The 26228-nt window shown below is 31.6% G+C and overlaps 1 protein-coding gene across 2 annotated transcripts; it reads left to right on the top strand.

Moving 5' to 3' along the window:
- Positions 1-1853: 1853 nt before the first annotated feature.
- LOC133312386 (DNA mismatch repair protein MSH3) lies at positions 1854-12207 on the top strand. 2 transcript variants are annotated; one of them, XM_061513563.1, is made up of 13 exons: positions 1854-2924; positions 4402-4590; positions 4932-5096; positions 6075-6173; positions 6264-6512; positions 7960-8196; positions 8311-8442; positions 9037-9297; positions 9377-9448; positions 9832-9981; positions 10549-11019; positions 11288-11586; positions 11980-12207. In XM_061513563.1, the coding sequence occupies exons 1-13, from the start codon at positions 1965-1967 to the stop codon at positions 11999-12001; spliced, it is 3306 nt and encodes a 1101-aa protein (XP_061369547.1). In that variant the 5' UTR covers positions 1854-1964; the 3' UTR covers positions 12002-12207. The 2 variants fall into 2 exon arrangements, with proteins under 2 accessions (XP_061369547.1, XP_061369548.1); XM_061513564.1 differs by lacking the exons at positions 11288-11586; positions 11980-12207 and having other exon boundaries at positions 10568-10782.
- Positions 12208-26228: the final 14021 nt, after the last annotated feature.

The following is a 26228-nucleotide window of genomic DNA, read 5'->3' as shown; positions in this document are numbered from 1 at the left end:
TTCGAATTAATCCTATAGCCAACTCAAAGAGTCAAAGTTTGTGAAGATTTCAATGGAAGCCTACGAGCCTCAAAGAGATAATTAAAGTATGTTTCCAAAAAAAAAAGGCTTAAATAAATAAATGGGAAAAACTACTCTCCATCCGTCGGAGAGTAGTTTATTTTCCTACAGAGACATTGAACTTTTAAATTTTTTATTTGTATTTTTTATTTGATAATTATGTGGGTCCCATTATATGATTGTGAAAGTAATAGGAGATAATCTCCCTTATGCAACTGTAAATTAGTAAAGCCCTAAATAAATAGCTCAAATCATATATTTTTTTTTTTAAATTAAGGCATGTGAAACCTATAATTAAGACTTTATTGGGCCAAGGGTGTGTATGACAACATTCCAAAAGATAATTTTTTTTATTAATTTTTAGTCTATGGAACAAATTTGGTAAAAGATTGTGCTTGATGAAATTGATTTATTTTTTTGCTCCATAGAATGAATTGGTAGCCCTAGAACAAATTTTTTTATTTTTTTTTTATTGCTGAACATGCTATTTATTAAATTCAAATATCGTATAATGTCTTGTTAGGATTTAAAATTTGAACAAAGTCAACAATCATGTATTCGAGTGGCAAGGAATTTGTCCCTCTTATTGAGATGTATCGAGTTTGAGTTCTAACAATAGAAAAAATTGTTAAGAGAGTCCACCCTTTGTAACGACTACAACACTACTTGAACTGAATTATTGGATAATTGATAAACTAGTAAATATATAAAAAATGTTGAACAAAAGAAGGAAGTGAATCATCTCATGTGAAAATTTCACATAACTTAGTTAGTGAATGATTTTCCACCAACAATTTTTAAGAACTAACTAGCGCTTAGGAATTGATGAAGTTTCTAATATATATAATTAAGAATCCATTCTCAACTTGATTGTTAATTCTTGAAATCTATTGATAATAAAAAGTCATTATTCAAGGCATCAACTAATTGACTAAAAAAAACAATGGAGTAGTAATTAATGAGTTGTATATTTCTCTTTGATAAAGTGGTATTAATCTCAATATATATTATCCAATTGTGTTGGATAGGATGGTGAAATATATAGAAAGCTGACTTAATATTTGTAACTAAACACTTAAGTATTTCAAACTCGTTTATTTAAGCTTTTTAAGGGAAAAATATTTTTTATTTAAAAATATGCCTAAAGTATTTACAATACTTTTTTAAACATAACAAATAGGGGTAGAATATTGTAACAACCAATTAATGTTGCTATCAATATTACTACATCAATTTTACCATTAGATCGATTATGTTAATCTAACGGTTATATTTATTTTTATCTTTGTATGATTATGATTTCTCATATTTAATACTTTATATTTATTTTCATCTTTTTATGGTTATGATTTTCCATATTTAATGCTTTCATATTAAATATGAGAAATCATAACCATAAAAAGATAAAAATAAAAATAACCGTTGGATCAACATAATCAATCTAACAGTGAAATTTATTGGCAGTGACAATATCTTTCTCCTAACAAATATTAAAAAATGTTTTTGTTCTTTTTTAGAAATTTAAAAAGTATCTTCTAAAAAAATATAAAAAAATTATGTCATAACAGTACTTTTCTAAAACTTAATAAACGCGCTCTTATTTTACTTATTTTTCAAAGGAAAACAGATTTTTGATTTTCGAATACACTCACTTTTACTTTTACGTGAATGTAGTAAAAAAATTTCTTTACAATTTAATATTTTTTTTCTTCGACGATTTTCGTCTTGTTTGTATTTCTCAACGAGGAGGACTGGGAACGAGAAAAAATAAATAAAAAATAAAAGAAGCTTGAGGGACGAACGATACCCTTCTTCTGATAAAGGCGGAAGCGCGCCAAATCTACTTAACTTGCCAAACACACCACCGTGCGCTCCGGTGCACCGGCGCCACCACCACCGTCAACATGGGAAAGCAAAAACAACAAGTGATTTCCCGTTTCTTCGCGCCCAAACCCAAAACTCCATCACCAACCACCGATTCAGTTTCACCTTTATCTTCTTCTTCGGTTCAGAACCCTCCAACTCCCAAAATCTCAACCACCGTCACTTTCTCTCCATCCAAACGCCTCCTAACTTCTCAGTTAACTTCCCCTCACAAGCCACCCAAACTCCCCAAACTGTCCCCTCACACACACAACCCTCTGCTCCCTCCTCCACCCGATCACTCCCTCCACCAGCGTTTCCTCCAGAAGTTTCTCGAACCTTCCCCACACTCACAACCCCATTCGTCCTCCAAACCCTTAAAGTACACTCCTTTGGAGCAACAGGTGTTGGAGCTCAAAGCTAAATACCCTGATGTTCTTTTGATGGTTGAAGTCGGTTACAGGTACCGTTTTTTCGGCCAAGATGCTGAGAATGCTGCTAGGGTTTTGGGTATTTATGCGCATATGGATCATAATTTTTTGACTGCTAGCATACCAACTTTTCGATTGAATGTCCATGTGAGGAGGCTTGTGAGTGCAGGGTATAAGGTTGGTGTGGTTAAGCAGACCGAGACTGCTGCCATTAAGGCTCACGGTTCGAACCGGTTAGGCCCGTTTTGCAGAGGGTTGTCGGCATTGTACACCAAGGCCACGCTGGAGGCGGCTCAGGATTTGGGGGGAGAGGAAGAGGGGTGTGGGTCAGAGAGTAATTACTTGCTGTGTGTTGTGGAGAAGAGCATTTTGGGAGAGAAATCAAATTGTGGGGTGGAAAGTGGTTTTGATGTGAGGATTGGGATTGTTGCTGTGGAGATATCAACGGGGGATGTTGTTTATGGAGAGTTTAATGACAATTTTTTGAGGATTGCGCTTGAGGCTGTTATTGTGAGCTTGTCTCCCGCTGAGTTGCTTCTTGGGGACCCTCTTTCCAGCCAAACAGAGAAGGTAGTTTTTATCTGCAAGAGTGTTAATAGTCTTAGAAGAAATGAACTCTCACTTTTTAAGAATTGTATTATTGTTTCTGTTGTGTTATAAATAGAACTCGAGTCTATAGTTGCTGCACTTTATTTGAAATGATTTTGATTGATGGATGGTTGATGCTTGAAACTGCAATTGTTTATGTATCGTACATGGACCCTGTCAGAAAGAATTTGAAATCCAGATTTCACGGTAACTTTTTTCTTGGCCTGACTTCAGGGCTTGCTTGTTGGAAGAGATAACAATTTAGAGGATGATGTTGAATTATGTCGTTTGTTAACATCGCTTCTTGTTTAAAATTGGAATCATTTCGATAGCTGAATTCATTTTTTTAAAATAAATATTTCACGCTATTTGGTTGATGGAATAAGCGAAATATTTCCAGGCAAGGATGTTTATTATAAAGGGAAAGTATAAAAAAAAAGGGTTTGGTGTTTGTCATTTTAAATGACATAAGTTATGTCATTTTAGGAGAGATATAGACACAGAAAAACAGAAATCATGGGAGAGAGAAAGTGAGTGGTTTTTTTTAATTTAAAATTCAAATTTTCTGTGTCTGTATCTCTCTTAAAATGACATAATTTTCTGTCATTTAAAATGACAAACACTTTTTCCAAAAAACATTTCGATGCATTGATTATTAAAAATTATGTTTCAACTGCTAACTTGGAAGATGGTGATACAATACAAATACCTTATCTTGATTCAGATATTTGGTGTGACAATCTGGTTTAGATTCTCTTTTGAATGCATGGATGGAATTTTGAATTATCTGAACAGAGGACCAAAGTTGCTAGTATTGGATGTTTTGATTTGAACCACTTATCGACACAATATAATGCAAGGGTGTTTCCATTGTGGTCGGTATGAATTAATCCAGTCTCCTATATTTAAGTTAACGTACTCAATTTGGTTCTCCAAAGATTTTGAACATCAATTTTGGTCTGTCAAAGTGTAAAATAAGCATCATTCAAATTGATGTCCAAAATCATTGGAGGACCAACATGTGTTTTTAGAGGATCAATTTGAGTTTATACGCATACCCTTTATGCATAGTGCATATTTTCCTGTACAACATGATTTTTCATTCTCTCAAATTTCGTGTAATTCACTACGTCACGAAACAATTTTCTTATTTTCGTCATGTTCCTGAGTATTCGTAGAAATCTTCTCTTCAAACAAACAGAAAGACATTTTAACCACTTGAAGATTGTTGAAATGATTTTATGCTTGGCAAGCTTATTTCTGACTTGATAGTTGTTGTCCTTAATATTTTTAGAAAATTTTATGCTCATCTTAAATCATGCAATCCTAACATGGAGACATATTCTCATGATCACTAGATGCTTTACAATAATAATCCGCATAGAAAAACTCAAAATAACCAATATCAATTCTCTACCTCCCTAAGATCCTATGATGTGATTGGGTGATCTATTATTAGTTATTACTGGCTTTTGCTGGACCTGCCTCAAATGTTCGTGTGGAGCGTACCTCACGAGATTGCTTCACTGGTGGAGGTGCTCTTGCTGAAGTAATGACAGTGTATGAGAACATGCATGTAGACAGTCCACCAGATTCAATGCGAAGCAATGATTTGTCTGAACACAGAAGTCAGCAGTTGGTCGTCAAGGTACCAATTAGTCAATTACTGATATTCATAAAAGTTGTTATTCTTACAGTACGCTTTGAAAAGTATTAAAATCATAATTGCTTGTTAGTTTGAGCATGCATTGTTCTCTTAGTCAACATCTGTGTTCTGATTAATAATCTTGTCACTGGAATTTGTTATCATAGTTGATTTTAGTTTATGATGAATACAACCAATTGCTGAATTTTCATATACTTCTCTTTTCTATTTAAGTTTTGTTTGTTTTATTTTTTCTTCCCCAGAAAATCATATGCCTGCAAATTTTATTTCATTTTTTGTACTTTCTATTGATAACCATCTTTCTTTCTCTTTTGTATATAAAGGAGGTGATGAACATGCCAGATTTGGCTGTCCAAGCTTTGGCCTTAAGTATTCGCCATTTAAAGGAATTTGGTTTTGAAAGAATTCTGTGTTCAGGAGCATCTTTAAGGCCCTTCTCGAGCAATACGGAAATGAGCCTCTCAGCCAATGCACTTCAACAACTGGAGGTAATAAACACTTTACTTTTCTTTTCTTGAGAATGTTTAGTAAGGACCGGAACATATTTTTGTTTGGAAGTATGACAATTATTAACTGTGCTTATGTGTGGGGGATGAAATTGTTTTCACAATCATTTTGCAAAGTAATTAAACTTTGAAGACTTTCATCCAAATGTTAACAGAAAGGTGATAGAACTGGATCAGAATGTAGGAAAGAAATGGAAAGTTTATTCAAAGAAACCTCTGTCCCTGGATCTGTATCAGTGAGATACAAGCTCAGAGATGAGGAAATGAAAATACATGATAGTACAGAACTCTTCCAGGTGTTCGAGAGACCTGGACTCTCCCTCCCAAATTCCACTTCCAAACCAAAAGACTCATCCCTATTATTTCCCTCCTACTATTTATAATGTTCTAACTAACTAGGGGCCAGGGGGGTCTTTTTCCCCTCTCTAATTAACTAACGGATGTAACTAACTACTATTGATACTTAGAGATCTAACAAAAGGTGTTCATTATAACTATGATAAGCTAATATTCAGTTAAATTTCTCCATTATGTCTGTGTCACCATAGTCTTCACTAATTACTGTTCCTACAAATGTACACTATGACTACCATTTTCTTTTTGGCACTGCTGAGGTACATGGATAAATTGGCACAGTTAATCACATCCAGTCAAATCAAAACCTAAACTGCCCTTTCTTTCTTTGGTTCAGGTATTAGTTCTTGTAGATTCATATAAAAATATAGCAATAAAGTATCATGGCTTCTTGCTGGCTAGTGGCCACAGTATGTATAGCTGCATTCTTTTACAAGGGGCCACAAGATCATGGATGATTCCATACTATTATTTTACAACATATAATGAAATTTATTTTCCACTAGTTTTCTTGTGTAAGCTAGAATTGTTTGGTGTTTTCTTCATATCAGCTTAAAATTTCCTTTGCAGATTCTTGCTGCTAATGAGTGTTTCATATGTTTTCAGGTTTTAAGAAATAACAGTGATGGATCTGAAAGTGGTTCCTTGTTGCAAATTATGAATCACACTCTTACTATATTTGGCTCCAGGCTTCTTAGGCATTGGGTATTGGATGCTTCCACTCCTGTATACCACCATTGAATGTTGAATTCTCGATAGTCCTTTCTTTAATTGTTGTTCTTGTACATGATACAGGTATCTCACCCATTGTGTGATAGAACCTTGATTTCTGCTCGTCTTCATGCTGTATCTGAAATTGCAGAGTCCATGGGATCTTGTAATGGCACGAAGAATCTTGGATGTGTTGAGAAAGATTCTGATGTAGCAACTGTGCAATCTATGTTAGCATACGTACTTTCGTTGGTTTTGACTACTCTGGGCCGGGCACCTGATATTCAGCGTGGGATTACAAGAATTTTCCATTGCACTGCTTCCCCAGCTGAGGTGAGAGATGGCTTCTTGTTGGTCCACTCATGTATTTCACTATATTTTGTAATTTAACTAAGGGAAAAGAGTTTGTTATTTTAAAGGACATAACTTTATGTCATTTTAAATAAAAGGACCATGTTTTGGTATATATTTGTTGGCCTTTTACATTCTCTCTCCTCCACAAATAACACAAAGTTTCACTTAAAATGACACAAAGTTGTGCCCTAAAATGACAAATGTTTTCCCCTTTAATTAATTGTCTTCATCTTCCTTGTCATTTCTTTTCACATCTGAGCTTTACACGAGAGATGGAGGTTGGAAGAGAACTTAACATATTATGTAATTACTTAATGGCAAGATTCTCTGCTTGGACATAGCAAGATTTCAACCTTCTGATGTGAGTCTTTGGTCCATATTATATTTAAGAACAACAAGCATGCCAATAATTTTTTAGTAATTCTACAGTACATGGTTTGAGGCTTTGAGTGGGAGCAACCAAGGATAAAAGCTTGATTCAGTACACCATTCGAGTTGTACAAGTGTGTTTGCAAGTGTAACATGAGCGTGGCACAGATGAGGCCTTGATGCCTAATATATAAGTGTTTCTTTAATCTTTACCAAAATATGAGGAATATATCAGGAGTTTGCCAATTTTCTGTACAAACTTTGGCTTCTTTTAGTAGGTCTTTAGAATTTGTGCATTAAAAGTAAATCTCTCTTCTCTTGTTTGTATATTGTTGAGATATATAGTCCCACATTGGTTGTATGTGCAACTAATGTGGAGTTTATAAGGCCTTGGGCACTCCCACCCTTTGAGCTAGCTTTTGGGGTGGTGTATCCCAAGGTTCTTTACATGGTATCAGAGCCGTTCGATCCTCGCCGCCCCCCCGCCCCCCGCTTTCTTCAAGTGGAATTTCTTTGTTCACACAGGTAGGTGAGCTTGTGCATTGTCCACCCTTCAAGCCCATTGTCCACCCTTCAAGCCCAGTGGACTCTCGTGTGAGGGGGCGTGTTGAGATATATAGTCCCACATTGGTTGTATGTGCAACTAATGTGGAGTTTATAAGGCCTTAGGCACTCCCACCCTTTGAGCTAGCTTTTGGGGTGGTGTATCCCAAGGTTCTTTACATATATTGTTAGTATCTAAGGTATAGTCCATATAAAAATCTATATAGACTGTTTTTAAACCATGTATGAATTTTTCAGGGTTATGGAAGTGAACAAGTGTAATGAAATTATTATGTTTTTTGGGTGAAAATGATCTTACTGTTTGAGAACTGCAGAATCTCAAGGCAGTGTAAAGCAATGGTTGAGAATTTTAGTATTGCTATATCTGAACAGTTATAGGCATTTGGATTCTTCATATATCATATTGGATGGGTATAAATTGACTCTCAGAAGATTTTTAATTGACCAGAGCTGCTAGCTATTGATTGCTTGAATCATGTTGTCATTTTTACAGTTCATTGCAGTTATTCAAGCAATTTTGTCTGCTGGAAAACTGCTTCAGCAGCTAAACGTTGGAGAGGGGCATAATACTACATTGCGGTCTAATCTTTTAAAAAAGTTAATTTTGACGGCTTCCTCTGCCAGCGTTATTGGCAATGCTGCAAAAATGTTGTCATCTTTAAACAAAGACTGTGCTGATCAAGGAGATCTAACAAATTTGATCATTGCATCCGAGGGACAATTTCCAGAGGTTTGTCTATGTCCTTTATGTGAAAAATTTACATTTTACAATTTACTTTTGTTGGGCTTCGTTTTATTTTTGTGCTTTAATCCTGAACCTTGTTGATATTATTACTATGAATAGGTCATCAGAACTCGGAAGGCTTTTCGGATGGCAGTGGAGCAATTAGATTCATTGATTGACTTGTATCGCAAACGGCTTGGAATGCGAAATTTGGAATTCTTGTGTGTTTCTGGCATAACTCATTTGATAGAGGTAGTCTAATTGAAACATGGAAAATCCTTAATATTTCAACATCACAGATGCTGGAAATACGGTTACAAAGTGTCATTTCGTATTCCAGTTCTTTGTGTTTTGTTTCTCACTTTTTGGTTGTTGCCTATTGTAACCCCCACAACCCCCCCAAAAATAAAAAAATTGATCTTGAACGTTTGCTCATATTGCATGGATGTTGTATGATATTTTTAGTACTCCAAACTTTTGTCTTAACTCTTAAATTGATAAACCGGAGGAGTGGTTTTAAGGAAAATTATGCTCATACTTCTCTTTCCCTTGCCCCACCTGCACTCCTCGAAAGAAGGGAAGGGATGTATTGGCAATGTTTACTGCCTGTTGCCAATTGGTTATTTTGACTGTTTCTAATTTTGAAGTTGATATTACTAACTGTCTCAGTTTTATTTTCCTTTCTTTCCGTAATCTTAATATTTAATTCCAATTGTCTTTTTCTTGTTGTTTTTTAGTCAGAAACTATGATTTAACAATTGAGTTCAAAACTATTATATGTTTCCATTGCACTAATGCTTGATTGTGAATAAGCTGTAATTGCTATTCATTTTATTTTGGCTGCAGTTATCAACTGATGTAAAGGTTCCTTCAAACTGGGTTAAGGTAAATAGCACAAAGAAAACAAATAGGTATCACCCTCCTGAAGTAGTGACAGCATTGGACAAGTTATCATTAGCAAAAGAAGAGCTAACTGTTGCCTGTCGAGCTGCTTGGGGTAGCTTTCTGAGGGACTTCAGTAAATACTATCCTGAGTTTCAAGCTGCTGTTCAAGCTTTAGCTGCTTTAGATTGTTTGCATTCACTTGCCATTCTTTCAAGAAATAAGGTTTATTTTTGAAGGAGTTCTTAACTGCCAGCAAATATTTGCCATATTTTGTAATATAATTCTCTGTTTTCTACGGCAGGGATATGTTCAACCAGTGTTTGTAGATGCTAATGAGTCTGTTCAGATACAAATTTGTTGTGGTAGACATCCGGTATGAATTAAATGGTTTTTAAGTTCATATGAAATTCAGCATATTGTTTATTTGAATCTATTTGAGTTGCAAATTCATACCTGTCATCATTTGGGTTGTTGTATTTAATGCATGTCATCATGTGTATTTATTTCCTGCAAAGTGTTTGTCAGCTTTTCTAAGATTTCTGGGAGGGCTGAGAGCATTGGCTTTAGGATAAAAAAGTTTGTGTTTGAATGACCTATGCAACTTTATCTGATGTTCACTTAACCCTTTATTTTGTATTATTTATTTGATACCAGATAACCAGAATACTGAAACATCAAAATTAGTCATAGTTGATTCAAGTTCCTCATTGTTGATTGGTAACCAGAGGCTCATTATTGTAAGTCATTTCTGTGCAGATTTTGGACACTACCTTACAAGACAATTTTGTCCCAAATGATACAAACATGCATGCAGACAGAGAGTACTGTCAGATTGTTACTGGACCTAATATGGGGGGAAAAAGTTGCTATGTTCGCCAGGTGGCTCTGATTGCTATAATGGCTCAGGTAGAATATACAGTGTCTGTTATATTTCTTCTTTAATTTGCTGTCATTAATGCATAAACCGTATCCGTTATATTTGATCCCTAACTAAGGTATTGGATGCCTTGTTATATAAATGTTATAGAGGTATATATCAATGATGTTCTCAATGTTTTGGGTAATTAGATCATGCCTAGAGCACATGCTTTACTTTGTAGATGACTAAGGGAAATTATTCTTTCTGGGAAAGGTTCTGATATATCAAATGTCTTGAAATTAATTTATCTTTTTCTTTCAAATTATTTTCTATATTTTCAACTTAAATTGAAGGGGATGAACCAGAGATCACAAGTTCAATTATGTAATCAGCCTCTTGCAAATGCAAGGTAAGGCGGCGTAGACCCACATAATGGTTTTGACCCTTCCCTAAACCCTACTCGTAGCAGGATCTTTATAGCACCAGACTGCCCTTATTATCAACTTAAGTTGTTGAACTATTTCCATCTCCTAAAGATTTCACCTACTGCTTTTCTTTGGCAACCGTGTCTCTTACGGCTATTGCTTTATTAAAACATGCCCTGATCTCTCTAGGTTGGTTCCTTTGTCCCAGCATCATCAGCAAAACTGCATGTCCTGGATGGGATCTACACCCGAATGGGTGCTTCTGACAGTATTCAGCAAGGGAGAAGCACCTTCCTCGAAGAACTAAGTGAGACTTCACATATACTCCATAGCTGCACAGGACATTCACTGGTTATCATTGATGAGCTTGGGAGAGGTACAAGTACACATGATGGTATGGCCATTGCTTATGCGGCTTTACATTATCTTCTAAAGCAAAAAAGAAGCATGGTCCTCTTTGTCACTCACTATCCAAAGATTGCCAACCTGGGAACTGAATTTCCAGGCTCTGTGGCAGCATATCACGTATCACATCTGACCTCACACGATGATGCCAGTAAAAAGTCCAACTTGGATCATGAAGATGTCACTTATCTATACAAGCTCGTGCCTGGTGTATCAGAAAGGAGTTTCGGATTTAAAGTGGCCCAGCTTGCACAGGTAAATTCACAGAATTATAGAATATATTACTTTGCTCTGCTGCTAGAGCAATTGGTTGATTTTGTTTGAGTTGATGAGAAATATTTGACACAAATGTAAATCTTCCTCATTTAGAGCAAGTCTGTTCATTGCAAACAAACATTAGGGCTAAGTAATTTTGGGATTGCCTTGGCATCTAGGCTTGTGCACTGAGCTCGCTAATGATAAGTTGTTGAATTTTCTAATTTTAAATCTCATTTAAGACAACTGGAAACATCATGCTTTTCAGTTACCATCCCATTGCGTTAGTCGAGCCATTGTCATGGCTTCCAAATTAGAAGCACTAGTAAACAGCAGAATACATAGTAGATCAGGAAAGGAGCTGCTATTGGATGCCTCGATGATTGATCAAGGGCAAGAACCACATCAGCTCATGGCTCAACCACATGATTGTCCACGTCAAGAGTTTGGTAGAGCTTACAAGGAATTCTATTCAAACTTAAAAGCTGCAATACTAGATGATGACCATGCCAAAAGCTTTCAGCTTTTGGAGCATGCTAGAAGCATTGCTAAGAAATTAATTGTCAGGTGACGTACCACTTTTTCCTTTTTAATCTTTCCATTTTCTTAAGAAGAACGTATATTGTTAACTAAGTTTGTATCTCATTAGTAGTTACTTATTAGCTCTCTCCATGTCGCGTACATATTGGTGCGTTCCCCCTCTAAGAAAAGGAGGAGGGCTTGCATTGTGACCTGATTATCTGTTTAGACCTTTAACTCATTTTTTTTTTCTTGCCAGATATTATCTACCTTTTATATTTACTGTCAAAATTTTTGTATCAGCCTCAAATGAGGGTGTAACAAGTAGCTTTATTAATTATGTTTCCGTTGATTAACTTGCTGATTTGTTTGTGGTTGATGACTTGCATTGATTTAAAATTTTCATCACATCTCTAATTGAATTTTCTTGTGCTTTAACAGATCATACAGTTTGTATAAATGACATGACATGCAGAAGCAGGGTTCAGAAGGTATCCTCCTGCGTAGATAATATTTTGCATAAAAAATTTCGTATTTTTGTTTAAGTTTAGCATTCCAATTTTTGTTTCTTTACCTTCCTCCTGCTTGTTTATATTTTTGTAATTTCCGTAATGCTTGGGAGCTGATTTTATTTACTAGTTACTACGATGTATACGGGATGTTGAAATTTGAGGCAACGAAAGTAAAAGCTCCACTAATGATGGTGATGTTACTTACATTTAGTCTGCTGCAGTTATCCTTAATTTTGCAAGCAAATGGCATCATTTGTATTATGATAAGATTCAACCAGTCGATAGCAAGCCTTTTCAGTTGAAGTTGAAAATATCCCCACAAAAAAAATTTAAAAAAGAATGGATAAACTAATGATACCCTGATCGAGCTGGAAGCAGGGAGGTAATTAGTGGGCAATTAGCTTTAAAGGGTAATGACTTATATGGTTTTTAATCATTTGATTTAGGGTGACAATTCCTTTGTTGATTCTGGATTTTAACCATAATTTATCTTTCTAAGCTCTCATATTTATGAACAGGTTTGACTGTTGATGCAGTTTTGATTAGGATGTAATAGAAAATGTGAAATTGAGACTCCTTAAAGTTCCTCTGTTTCTAATTTAAAATGGGAAAGTTTAGCTGGGACTCTGAATTTGCTAATGGAATGTTTTTGAATTGGATAGGTTTGGTTTGAAAATTTAAATTTTGTACTTACGTTGAATTGTCAAAGTTAGGTTTGCTGCATTATGCTAGTAAAACTTTATTATTTCTCTACTACTAGTTCATACAGGGTGGAAAGGTATACATAGCTTTTGCGTATATTGTAAACTTTAGCCATTTCAAAGGTCCTGAATCGGATAATCGTCATAAATATAATGTTTTTTCTAAATAAAATACTGATAAAGCTCTCTAGATCAAGTTTCCTTATTATATCTAGTGCAGTGTGTGTCACTTAAACAGCATTTTATTGTTTATTTTGAGTTGTGTTTTTTAAATTCAGTTTAATTTTGCATTTTGAGTTAGATTTTAATTAAATTTGTTATTATTTTTTCGTAGGTAATTAAATTTTGAGGAAGTTGGTAAAGGATAAAAGATTCAAAAAAAAAAAAAAACTGCATAGAGAATAGAGCCAGCCGAATTTCAAGAAGAGAATCTTCCTTACTAACATACTGGTATCATGGTCAGATAAAAGAGGAAAAGCCCCGGAAACAGTGAACTTGCTATAAATAATCGCTATACACAGAAGATTGAATTATAACAAGACTAGGGGTGAGAATAAAAACGTTTGCATGTCAATGGCTACGAGTTAAGAGCCAACATTCTATTTCTACGCCTCTAGAGCAGTGGCTAAACCATTAAAAATATTTTTAGTACCAAGACTTTTGCTTCCACGTAAGCTCTTCTCTTCTTGAACAACAATAGCTACTTTTGAATGCTTTTCTAAAACTTATTTTAAGTGAAAGATGAATGATTCGAGATTCCTTCTAATCTGGATAACAAGCGGTGGTTTCTTCTCTGTTTATCCCCATAGATCTCCTCAAACCTTAACCATAGAAGTAAAGAAGGAAATATTTTCAAGAAGGTTACCTAATAAGTTAACCCACGAGTCATAAACCACGTCCTTAAAATTAAAACAATCATCATCATGTAACAAGAAAAGGGAAAGGCAACTTCCAATCAAGGTTAGCCACGACATGCTGTGAAAGGGTGCCCCATAAATCCGAGGTCCCTCAAGCCGCATGTAATAACAGACAAGAACTGAACCTTCCAGAAGCACCGCAGGTTGTGTGAAATTTTTATCTTTATCTCTCTTTTTATTAATGTTGAATAGACTTCATTTATTTAATGCATGTTAAAAAAAATATACACAAATTTTTTTACATAATACTCTCATGTAAAATTATAATATGAGAATGTACTAAAAAAAAAAAAAAAAAAATTAATGTGAGAGAAATTTTATATTGGTATTTACCATTCACCATGGTGTTAATAAATGCCCCCACCAACCCACTGCCGGCAAGTTAAATTTGAAGTAATATTCTTCTCCAGAGAGACCCCAAAGATCACTACGAGGGCAACTATATATCACACTGAAAGACCAAGGACCCTCATTATTATGTATACGGTACGAGACTTGCATATCCACACATAAACTAAAAGACAAAGTTAAGGCCCAAACCAAATATAATATTAATAACATGACATTAACATGTCAATTCATTTGAGTCTACGCAGGTTCTAGTATATCAATCAGCATTAATGGCTTTAATTAGTAGTTAGACCTGACCTCTCAGTTTGAAAGAGTAATACATACATGTCTATACTCTATACCATTAATTCCATGGGGCAATTGACTTAGTTTTCGTAGGTTTGTGTATCTCTATCAGAATTGAAACCCTTGGCAAGAGTATGAGATCAAATTGATCACTATTATCTTCTATTTTTCTGTATCTGTCAATTCCTGAAATGGTAAGTTATTTTTACCTCCAAAAAAAGAGTATGAGATCAAAATTAACCTGTGCTCTATATAGGGATTACGATTAGTAATTTAAAACCTTGTTAATCTCAAATCAACCACAAATTTTACTTGAGACTCTTTCACTTCAACTTAATTTATTTTATTTATTTATTTATCGAAGTTAATACTTAAATGGCTGAATATTATATGGGAAAAACTACTCTCCATCCGCGGGAGAGTAGTTTATTTTTCTACAGAGACATTGGACGTTTAGCTTTTTTATTTGTATTTTTTTATTTTACAATTATGTGAGTCCCATTGTATGATTGTGAAAGTAATAAAAGATAATCTCCCTTATGCAACTGTAGATTAGTAAAGCCCATGTTATATTCAGGTAATTTTGAGTGAGAATACATAAACTAGTCAATAATGAACGAGTTCACAGAGTCAAGACAAAAACTATTGATTATTTTCAATCACTAGTGCGTTTATTAATTCGATTGACCTGTACATTTTGCTAAATGGATGTATGAAAATGATGCATAGTTATTACTTGTTAGACCTTCCAATGTGAATGGAGTTAATATGAATTATCAAAATATGCAAGCCAAGTATCGGGTGCCATGGCAACAGGGTAAGATAAATATTCCAGCATTTAAATTATTTCAAAATAAAAATTTATCTATTTCCGTATATAAAGAATCAATATATTCCCATACACATTATATGAACATAAATGTTGATTATCCAACCTAAAGAAGGATGGGTAGGATAAAACCTTTTTTGTGTGAAAGAGAGTAAAAAAAATTATTTAAATAAACTAGTCTAAGTAAAATCAGACATACATGTGATTTATAGTACATTTACACTTGTTCTCACATTATTTTACATTTACATGATTTTTATTATCTAATTATAATTGGTTTCATTCTTAATATTTTAATTTTATTACATATCGTACATGTTATATATATATATATATATATATATATATATATATATATATATATATATATATATTTGGCATACATGTAAAAATTCATTGTTTATGATTTTATTTGAGCTAACTTTTACTTGAATGTAAATCTTATTTAAAACGATTCAAATTTTATATAATTATTAATTACATAATGTAGTAACCGGGCTGAAGCCCTGAAATACAAAAACTTGTAACGCTCGTTGTATTTACTTACATTATTTTTAAATAAAAGAAGCGTCATGGTATGAAACGTAGTACGTAATAAATTTATCATACATATAAAACCTATGTAGCATCGATACCGACACGGGACACGATACGACACGTTATTTCAACACATTAATTCTAAAAAATGTTAGATTTTGACACGTTAGGACATGTTTTGATATTAAATAATATTTTTAATTTATGTAGTGTATATTATATTTAATATTCAATAATTTAACAAAAAAATGAAACTAAACTTATAATATTCATCAATTTTGTAAAGAAATATAATATAATATATTAAACTCAATAAAATTGTAATCGTAATCCAACGAATTTAATAGTTGGAACCAAAAACTCAACGCAGTGCAACCTTTGAATTTTTTTTGAATTTCTATAACGCGTGTTGGAGTATCAGGAAGTGTCAAGAAGTGTCAGACACGACACGTCAGAATTTTTGAAGTGTCAGTATCTCCTTGTATACAACAACCATTCATTCAAGTATTGCTTGAACATTCAGAGTCATGTCCATGAAAGAAAATGATGAAAGCTTTCAATTTAATATTTTCTTATATTTTATTCTAATCATTTACAATAAGAGTATGTAATTAAGAGTAATAAACTGATATAATAGATAACAAAAGGAATTATAAGTATGAATACACTGCCAAAAACATTAAATTTGACTTCTTCTTCTCCTTCTTTTTAATTTTTTTTGGGTCATTAGTTAACATGAAAACAGCGGGTGTATTAGTGGATTTCCTAATACACGTCCAAGCAAGCACCAAGCCAATTGAACTTGAAAAACCGAAAAAAATAAAATAAAATAAAAATTGTATGTCTAAATTATAAAAAGGGTTTAAATTGTCTCCTTTTATCGGAGACAATTATCTTATACTAGTGAGGCATAAAAAACGGTGTCATTCTTTTTCTTTCTTTTTTCTTTTTATAAAATGATGGGACCCACATATTTTGTTTCTATGGCATGATGCAAGTTATTTTCTATTAAAGGAGATTAATAAATTTCATTATAAAAACCCTTAATTACTAAACAGCTTATTTACTATTTGAGTCATCTTTTATAACTATGTAAATTAATTTTAGTATATTCCAATGTAATACTTTTTTATAATCTATATCTATACTAAAGGAAAATTATTTTTTGACAAGTTTGCTGATGTGCCGCTCTCTACTTCAATATTCACTTTGTGTTCACACTGTAAACCACTTTAATTTTTTTCACTTTTAGAAACATTTCAAATTTGAATTTTTTATTTGATAGTTGGGAAAAAAGTTCAGCATTCATTATAAAATATTTCACTTTTCAAATTTGAATTTTGACATTTGAACTTGATGTGTAAAAAAATAGTTCATCGTTAATTACAAATATAAAATTATACTACTTTCTGCATTGAAAAGTGTTGAGTCTATTAATAGTGTTTATTATTATGTCTATTGGGTGGGAAAATATTTAATATTTGAAATTCAAATTTTTTAAATTTGAATTTTGAACTTGATTGGTAGAAAAAGAGTTCAGCATTTAATGTTTCTACAATAAAAAATATATATACGTAATAAATTTAAATATAATATAAAATTATAGATTAAATGAAAAAAATTTAAAATTATAAAAATATATGTAGCGCTGATAAAAAATAATTTAAATTTGGAATTTAACTACAAAAAAAAAACAGTAACTAATATACCTATTATGAATAAGTCTAATTGCAGATGTTAAAAATAAGTTCCCAATTCCATTAATAAAAATGGAAAATACTTAATCCTAAGATGAATGAGATATGAATGGAATCCTTATAAAAATAGGAGTTGTCAATACTCATAATAATAAGATGGAAAACAAAAAATGAAACACAAATGAATGAAAAATATTTTATTTTAATTCAAAATTTAAAATATTTAAACTAAATAGTTAGTGCGAAAAGAGTTCAGTATTAATTAGTCAGACAGGTGCATTAATATTTCACTTCTTTTTTAAAATTCGAAATTTGAAGTTGATATAGTATAGGTGGAAAAATTGTTTAACATATTTTAGTGGGAGATAACTGTATTAAATTTCTATTATTTTCTACATTGAAATTGTTAACCCTCACTTTAAAAAACATTGAATGCATTTTTCCATAATTATCAAAAAATCAAAAGACCCCAAGAAATTTCTGAAGTATTTTCTACATGGGAATTGTTAACTCTCATTTTAAAAAACATTGAATACTTTTTTTCATAATTATCAAAAAACGAAAAGACTCCAAGAAATTTCTGGAGTTATATATAAATATATATATATATATATATATATATATATATATATATATATATATATATTCCATATCAGAAAACCAAAACCATAATTATCATAAAATCCACATATGTTTAGAAAACATGCAAGTCAAAAATGTGTGTAATCTTAATTATATTGACGATGCCTTTATGTATCATTTGCAATTTTGAATTTTAAATTTTTTTTAAAAAAATTAGACAAACATAATGAATGAAATTTGAAAAAGAAAAGAAGGTCATTAGTCGTGCCAATAAAGTAAATGCATTAAAAAATCAAGATGATTAAAAACCGATGATAGCCAAAGACGTTTAAAATTTTAATGTTATTAATGATGGCCTTTTGTATCATTTGTAATTTTAATTTTTGTTTTTTTTATAAAGAAAAACCTAAACAAATAGATTGAATTTTATTTGAAAACCATTAACGTAGGTCATTACTTCGTGCCATTCTAGTAATTAAATGCATGAAAAAATGAGATGATTAAAAAAAGAAAGATAGTCAAATAAAAGTTTGAAATTTTAATGCTATTAATGATAACCTTCTATATCATTTGGAATTTTAATTTTTGACTTTTTAAACCCTAAAATGTATTTATAATAAAGTGCGCTTTACAGTGACTTAGAGACATACATATTATTTATAACAAATTTATAAAGCAATAATATTTATTTTGTTATAAAATATAATTTTTGAAAAGAACTAATTTTGAAAACACAATAAGGTAAAATTTTATGAGCACCAAATATATAATCGCTTGAAATATGGTGCTATATTTAGCTCCATAATCACAGTACTCGAAGAGACAGCTCTAAACTTGGGTAATGTATTACTCTCTCTTTTTTGTAATAATGTATTACTTTTTAGCATGATAGGATTGTGAATTGTGCTGAAAAAATAGAGTAAATACCCTTTTTGGTTCTCAGCAAATTTCACGATACGCGTTTTAGTCCCTAACAAATTAAAAAGCCCATTGTGGTCTCTAAAAAATTCAAAATGGACCTATTTAATTGAAATCGTGGTCTCTTACAAATTTAAAAAAGATCCATATTAGTCCCTAAAAGGACTAAAACGGATTCATTTTAAATTTCATAGGGACCACAATGAGCCTTTTTATTTGCTGGGAACTAAAGCGGGCATCGTAAAATTTGTTGAGGACCAAAAAGAATATTTACTCGAAAAAATATATAAGGATTTAGAAATGGGTTAATAAAAGGATTTAGATCATATTTATTGTAACTTGCAGGTTTGAATTTCAGTTGCATTATTTTATTTTCGGTAAACTCAATTGAATTATTTACTAGAAAAATATTAGACATGTATGACATCATCATTCTTATAGGCAAACGTAAACAAAGGTTATCCTTAATAAATTATTCCAGTCCATATCAGGAAATTGTTCATGCTCCTTAAAAAATTTCATACAAGTATTTTTTATTAAGTTTTTTTAACATAAACATCTTAAATATATATGTATAACCAATATAAAAATTATAAAATAAAAGATAACAAATTAATTTTTCAAAAAATATGTGTAATTAATACAAAAGAATTATGTATCGAAAAATATACAAAGAATTTAACTTTTTAATTTAAATAAAAATGAAATCTATCATTATGTAAAAACAAATTATAAAAATTTAATCACTATAAAAATAAATGATTATTCAGTGACCGTCCAACTCTTGCATCGTAAAAAAATGTTAGCCACCAAATATTTTATAGACCATTTTAATGTTTTTCACTACTTTCTTCATGAAAAATTGTTAAGCTTATGTATAGTATTTTTTTATTTTTTTTGGTGACGATATGTATAGTATTTAATATTATGTCTATTGGGTGAAAAATATTTAATATTTAAATTTGAATTTTGAACTTGACAGGTATTGGAAAAGTTTGGCATTTAATGTTTGTGCAGTGAAAAAATATATATATAATAAATTTAAATATAATATAAAATTATAGATTAAATCAAAAAAAAATTAAAATTATAAAAAAATGTAGAGTTGAAAAAAATAATTTAAATTTGAAATTTAACTTCAAAAAAAAAAGAATGACTTATTTATACTTTAAAAGAAAATAAAAAAAAAATTCAACATAAAAAATAATACAAAAAATAAAAGTATAAAAACTATAAATTATAGGTTAAAAATTTATTTTTCAAAATATATGTATAACTAATAAAAAATAATTGGATACAAAAAAAATACAAAATAATATAAACTTTTTATTTCAATAAAAATGACATCTATCATTCTGTAAAAAACTAATTATAAAAATTTAATCACTATAAGAATAAATGATTATTCAGTGACAATCCAACTCTTGCATCGTAAAATGATGTTAGTTATTCAGTATTTTACAGACTATTTTAATGTTTCTCACTACTTTCTATTTGGAAAATAGTTAAGCATACTAATAGTGTTTAACTGTTTATTATTAAAATTATTTAATATTTAAAATTAAAACTTTTGATTTTTGAATTTGATGGGTAGAAAAAGAGTTCTGCATTTAATGTTTCTACAATGAAAAAACACGTATATAATAAATTTAATTATAATTATAAAAATATATGGAGTTGATATAAAATATTTGAAATTTGAAATTTAAATACAAAAAAAAATTAGAATGACTTATTTATACTTTAAAAGAAAATAAATTAAAAATTTAACCTAAAAAATAATACAAAAAGAGAAAAAACAATTTGTACAAGTATTTATATAAAATATATTTAACGTAAACATTTTAAATATATGTGTATAACCAATATAAAAATTATAACTTAAAAGATAAAAATTAATTTTGCAAACAATATGTATAATCAATGTAAAAGAATTCAAAAAAATTATTAAATTAAAAAAATGACATCTACCATTTTGTAAAAACAAATTATAAAAATTTAAAATGCTATAAAAATGATTGACCAGTGACCATACAACTTCTACATCGAAAAATATGTTTGTTATCAAGTATTTTACAGTATATAATTAAATAGATAAATAAATAAAAAATGAATACAAAATAAATTAATTGACGCCATCATCGTCGAAATTGGCGCCTTTGGCGCCAAGAGACCAAAGAAAACCAAAACCAAAAAAAAAAAGAAGAGTGAAGCCAGTAGCGCCGAAAAGGCGCCTTTAGTGTCCAAGAGAGCCAAAATTGGCGCCAGTCGCGCCAATTTTTACGCGAAGGGCGTCGATATGTATCAGACGAGGATATGTATCAGACGCCGTTTGCGTCAATTTTTACGCGAAGCGCGTGAACGAATATATATATATGTTTACGTATATGTAAAATAATAATAATAATAAAAATAAAAAGAAATAAGTAATTACAAATTTAGATAAATGTATGTAATATATAACACATTAATATTAAAATAAATAATACTAATAATAATATAATAATTGATAAAAATAAGAATATGTATAAATATATTGCAGTAAGTAAATAAAACGTAAATAGGTAACATGTAGCTATCTGATAAACGTTTACGAGAATCTTTCTAGAAATGTATTACTGGTTAGTTATCTAAATAGTAATGATTACTTAGTTACTAGTTACGTTCGAATCTATCGAAATGTAACCGTAAGCAAGTTTCTTTATATATATATATATGTGTGTGTGTGTGTGTGTGTGTAACATCGTTGTGCACAAGAAGAAAGAAAGAACAGCGAGAATAAAGAAAAAGAGAGAGAGATCAGTGAAAAGTGAAAGAGCGAGAGAGAAAGAGAGATCAACAGAAAAAAAAAAAAAAAAGGAAAGCGACGAGACAAGGTAATATTGAGAGGTTTAAAAACATTCTCTCGTATTCTTTGCAATCATCTTGGGAAAGCGATGTTTGAGTTTCATACCTTTGTCATTTTACCGAACTTTTTTCCTTATATATTCTTCTATTTAAGTTTATTCTTTAATTTTAGAGTAAATACCCTTTTTAGTCCTGGCAATATCTACGTAGTCCTTTTCAGTCCCTGGCAATAAAAAAGGACCAAATTGGTCCCTGAAAGTACAAGAAAATGGCCACTCTACATATTTGGGAGTTGACATAAGGACCAACATGACCCTTTTTTTGTAATTTCAGGGACCAATTTGGTCCTTTTTTATTGCCAGGGACTAAAAAAGACTTCGTAGATATTGACAGGGACTAAAAAGGGTGTTTACTCTTAATTTTATTCATTTGCAGTATATTGGTTTCCTTTTTAATTTTATTTCTTTTCACCTGCTGATTACATAGTGGAGTAATTAATTGGTACCAAATAATTATGTAAAGAATGTGTATATTTAACTGATGAAGATTGTTATGAACTGAACCATAAAGTTTGGATTCAGACGATTATAGGGTAAGGGACGTCTTATCGTGGTTTGAGCTCCTCCACAATAAATCTTTCATATGCAGAAGATCACAAAGTTGGGAAATTATTTAAGTTGAGTTAAATATTACACAATGTATTATTTATTATATTATTTCATTCTTATTAAATTATCTGAGAGAATGGTATTTTCCGTTATTACGCCTGGAAATGGTTATAGTTAGAAAACCTCAATGTTACTGAGAATTTTCTCACGTGTGTTTGTTTTGTGCTAACCTTTTCAGAAAATCATAATGCCTACTCTAAGCTTAGCAGGTGAAGGATGGAGTATCAATATTTACTCTTACGAGGACCGCATGGAATTCTATATTGTAGTAGGAAATCAAGGAGCCATTTCCATATTCTATGCTGAGAGTGTGGAGACTTACACCTATAGGCTAGATTAGGATAAGACTTTTGTATTGTATAATTATGTTATGACGGTATGTAAATTATAAACTGAAGTGATGTAATATTTAGTGTGAAGTGATGTAATATTTAGTAGACTGTATGACCTATGTAAAATAACTCTTTTTTGTATCTGACGTAACAATATATATAAAGTAATGCTGGGAGATGTTTATATAATTTTCTTTACTGTTATTATCATCAATGTGTATTAATTAATAACATTAATTCTTTTCTATCTTATTTCTCACTGACTATGCGTAAACGTAAATATAAATGTAAATAAAAGAAATCATGTAATATTCCTTATAAATGTTTGTAGCAAGGGATGTTACGTTTTATGGTAGCAGAGTAGCGGTTCAGGTAAATAAAGTACCTAAACTATTATATTTGTTGGGTATTTTGTCATAGATTATGCATATTTTGAATTATTTTACTAAGCCTGTTCAACTCACTATCATGAAACAATATATGTAGATCTATGGCAGATGCAAGGCAGATATCTTCTTCAACTTGTGAACTAGAAATTAACCCAGTAACGGATGCATTTACCTGTGTAGCAGAAGCTCTTAGAGAACAGGCTGTAACTAATCAGCAAATTGTTCAAGAGTCGAGGGAGGATCGTGCTACCAGAAATCATACCCATAATAATGAAAGTGAAAGTGGACCTAGAATTGTCAATGCTCTGGATGGACCTAATTCTGATTATAAAGGACTTACAGAATTTCGTAAGCATAAACCATTCACTTTTCGGGGAGACTATAACTTTGAGGCAACAATGGAATGGATAAAAGAACTTGAGAAAATATTTCTAGTAATGGATTGTCCTAATACTCATCGTGTAAACTTTGCCACATACTTGTTGATTAGAGAAGCAGAACATTGGTGGACAAATACTAAAAGATATTTCCAAAGCTAAAGAACAGAGATAACTTGGACAATCTTTAAAGATGCCTTTTTGGAAAAATATTTTCCTCAAAGTGTAAGAAACAGAAAAGAAATAGAATTCCTTGAACTAAAACAAGGAAACATGACTGTTGGAGAATATGTGGCAAAATTTGAGGAATTATCTAGGTATTCTAATTATATACAGAATCAACCTAATGAGGAATGACTGACAACTAAATTTGAATCTGGACTAAAACCTGAACTAAAAAGTATGATAATAGGGAACCAAATCAGAAATTTTTCATCATTAATAAACAGGTTCAGAGACATTGAAGCAAGTATGAAGAAGGCTGAGGATGCAAGAGAGAAGGACAGAGCCTTAAATCAAAGAAGAAGTGATGACAATAATAGAGGGAGGTTTTCACGGGTGCAAAACTCGGGAAACAATTTTGCTAGCAATGGAAGAAGAATGTGGGTCGGACGAATTCCCAGATTCAGATATGTCCAAAATGCAAGAAAAATCATGTTGGAGAATGTTTGGCAGGAAGAGGTGTATGCTTTAAATGTGGAAAGCCTAGACATATGTTGAGGAATTGTCCCAGAATCAAGGGCAGAATTCAGCAAACCAACCTACAACAAGAGGAAGAGTTTTCACCCTAGATGGTCAGAAAGAAGCTCAAGCTTCAAACTTGGTTCAAGGTACAGGCTTAATAAAGATTCTCTTTTAACTGTACTTTTTGATTATAGGGCATCTCATTCTTTTATATCCTTATCTTCTGCTCAAAAGTTAAAATTACCCATTTCCATTTTACCTTCTTATCTTGAAATCTTTCTTCCTACTGGAGAGAAATTCGCCACATCTCAAGTCTGTAAAAATTGTCCTCTTCAAGTCAAAGAGAAAGAATTTAGAATAGATTTAGTTTGTTTGCCTATGATTGACATTGATGTAGTCCTTGGTATGAATTGGTTGTCTGCAAATTGTGTGGTCATTGATTATCAAAATAAAAATATAATTTTCACAAAAGAGTCAGAACTTCCCAGCGAATATTTATTCTTGTCAACTTCTGAACTTAGGAAAAGTTTGTTAGATGGAGCACAAGGATATGTTCTCTTTAATATTTCAGAAGCAAAGGTTAAACCTGAAGCAACCAATATCCCTATTGTCTCTGAATACTCAGAGGTTTTTCCGGATGAAATTTCAGGTTTACCTCCAAACAGAGAAATTGAATTCTCCATTGACCTAATACTGGAGTAGGGCCAATTTCTATTGCACCCTATAGGATGTCACCGGTAGAACTTGTTGTACTAAAGAAACAATTAGAGGAACTTCTATCAAAATAGTTCATTAGACCAAGTGTGTCACCTTGGGGAGCACCAATGCTCTTTGTTAAGAAAAAGGATGGGAGTATGGGATTATGTGTGGATTATAGGCAACTAAACAAAGTCACCAGTAAAAATAAATACCCTTTGCCTAGAATAGATAACCTTTTAGCTCAGTTGAGAGGAGCCACAGTATTTTCTAAAATAGATTTAAGGTCAGGATATCATCATATTAGGATTAAGACTGAAGACATTCCAAAGACAGCCTTTAGGACTAGGTATGGACATTATGAGTATTTAGTGATGCCTTTTGGATTAACAAATGCTCCAGCTGTATTTATGGATTATATGAATAGGATTTTTAGATCTTACCTAGATCAATTTGTAGTGGTGTTTATAGATGATATTTTAATATATTCTACGAATAAAGGGGAGCATAAGAAACATTTAAGGGTAATATTACAAATTTTGAAAGATAAACAATTGTATGCCAAACTTTCAAAATGTGAATTCTGGATGGAAGAAGTTAAATTCTTAGGACATGTTATATCAAAAGAAGGTGTGACAGTTGATCCTAGTAAAATTGAGGTTGTAGTACACTGGGAAAAACTTAAGACTATTACTGAAATCAGGAGTTTCCTAGGATTGGCAGGATATTATAAAAGATTTATTAAAGGATTTTCACAGTAAGTGTTACCTTTAACTAGGTTAACTAGAAAAGGAATCCCTTTTGTTTGGACACAAGAATGTGAAGATTGTTTTCAAAATTTGAAGAATAAGTTAACATCTGCACCAATTTTAATAATCCCTTATCCCTTAGGAAAATTTGAAGTTTATAGTGATGCATCTAGAAAGGGGTTAGGTTGTGTTTTAATGCAAGAAAGAAAAGTTGTAGCTTATGGGTCAAGGCAGTTAAGGCCTTATGAGGAAAATTATTCCACTCATGATTTAGAATTGGCTGCAGTAGTTTTTGCACTCAAGATTTGGAGGCATTATTTATATGGAGTTAAATTTAAAGTTTTTAGTGATCATAAGAGTCTTAAATATTTGTTTGATCGGAAAGAGTTAAATATGAGGCAAAGGAGATGGATGGAATTTTTGAAAGATTATGATTTTGAACTAAAATACCATCCAGGAAAAGCAAATGTGGTAGTTGATGCCTTAAGTAGAAAGTCTCTTCATATGTCATGTTTAATGATAAAATAAATGGAATTATTAGAAAAATTTCGGGACATGAGATTATTTGTAACTGTATTGCCTCGAAGTTTAGGTATTGGTGAAATAAGGATTGAAAATG

This window comes from Gastrolobium bilobum, unplaced genomic scaffold (genome assembly GCF_033153095.1).
Source record: "Gastrolobium bilobum isolate Gb01-03AN ecotype WA unplaced genomic scaffold, APGP_CSIRO_Gbil_v1 utg5148, whole genome shotgun sequence".
Taxonomy (NCBI): domain Eukaryota; kingdom Viridiplantae; phylum Streptophyta; class Magnoliopsida; order Fabales; family Fabaceae; genus Gastrolobium; species Gastrolobium bilobum.
This window is presented reverse-complemented; position numbering and strand designations above follow the sequence as displayed.

What these genes read in the sequence shown, in the direction of transcription:
- LOC133312386 (XM_061513563.1), top strand. Translation starts at nt 1,965, where the DNA reads ATGGGAAAGCAAAAACAACAAGTGATTTCCCGTTTCTTCGCGCCCAAA. An exon ending in GTCAGCAGTTGGTCGTCAAG is followed by an intron (nt 4,591 to 4,931) that starts GTACCAATTAGT and finishes TTGTATATAAAG; the next exon opens with GAGGTGATGAACATGCCAGA. An exon ending in GCTAAGAAATTAATTGTCAG is followed by an intron (nt 11,587 to 11,979) that starts GTGACGTACCAC and finishes GTGCTTTAACAG; the next exon opens with ATCATACAGTTTGTATAAAT.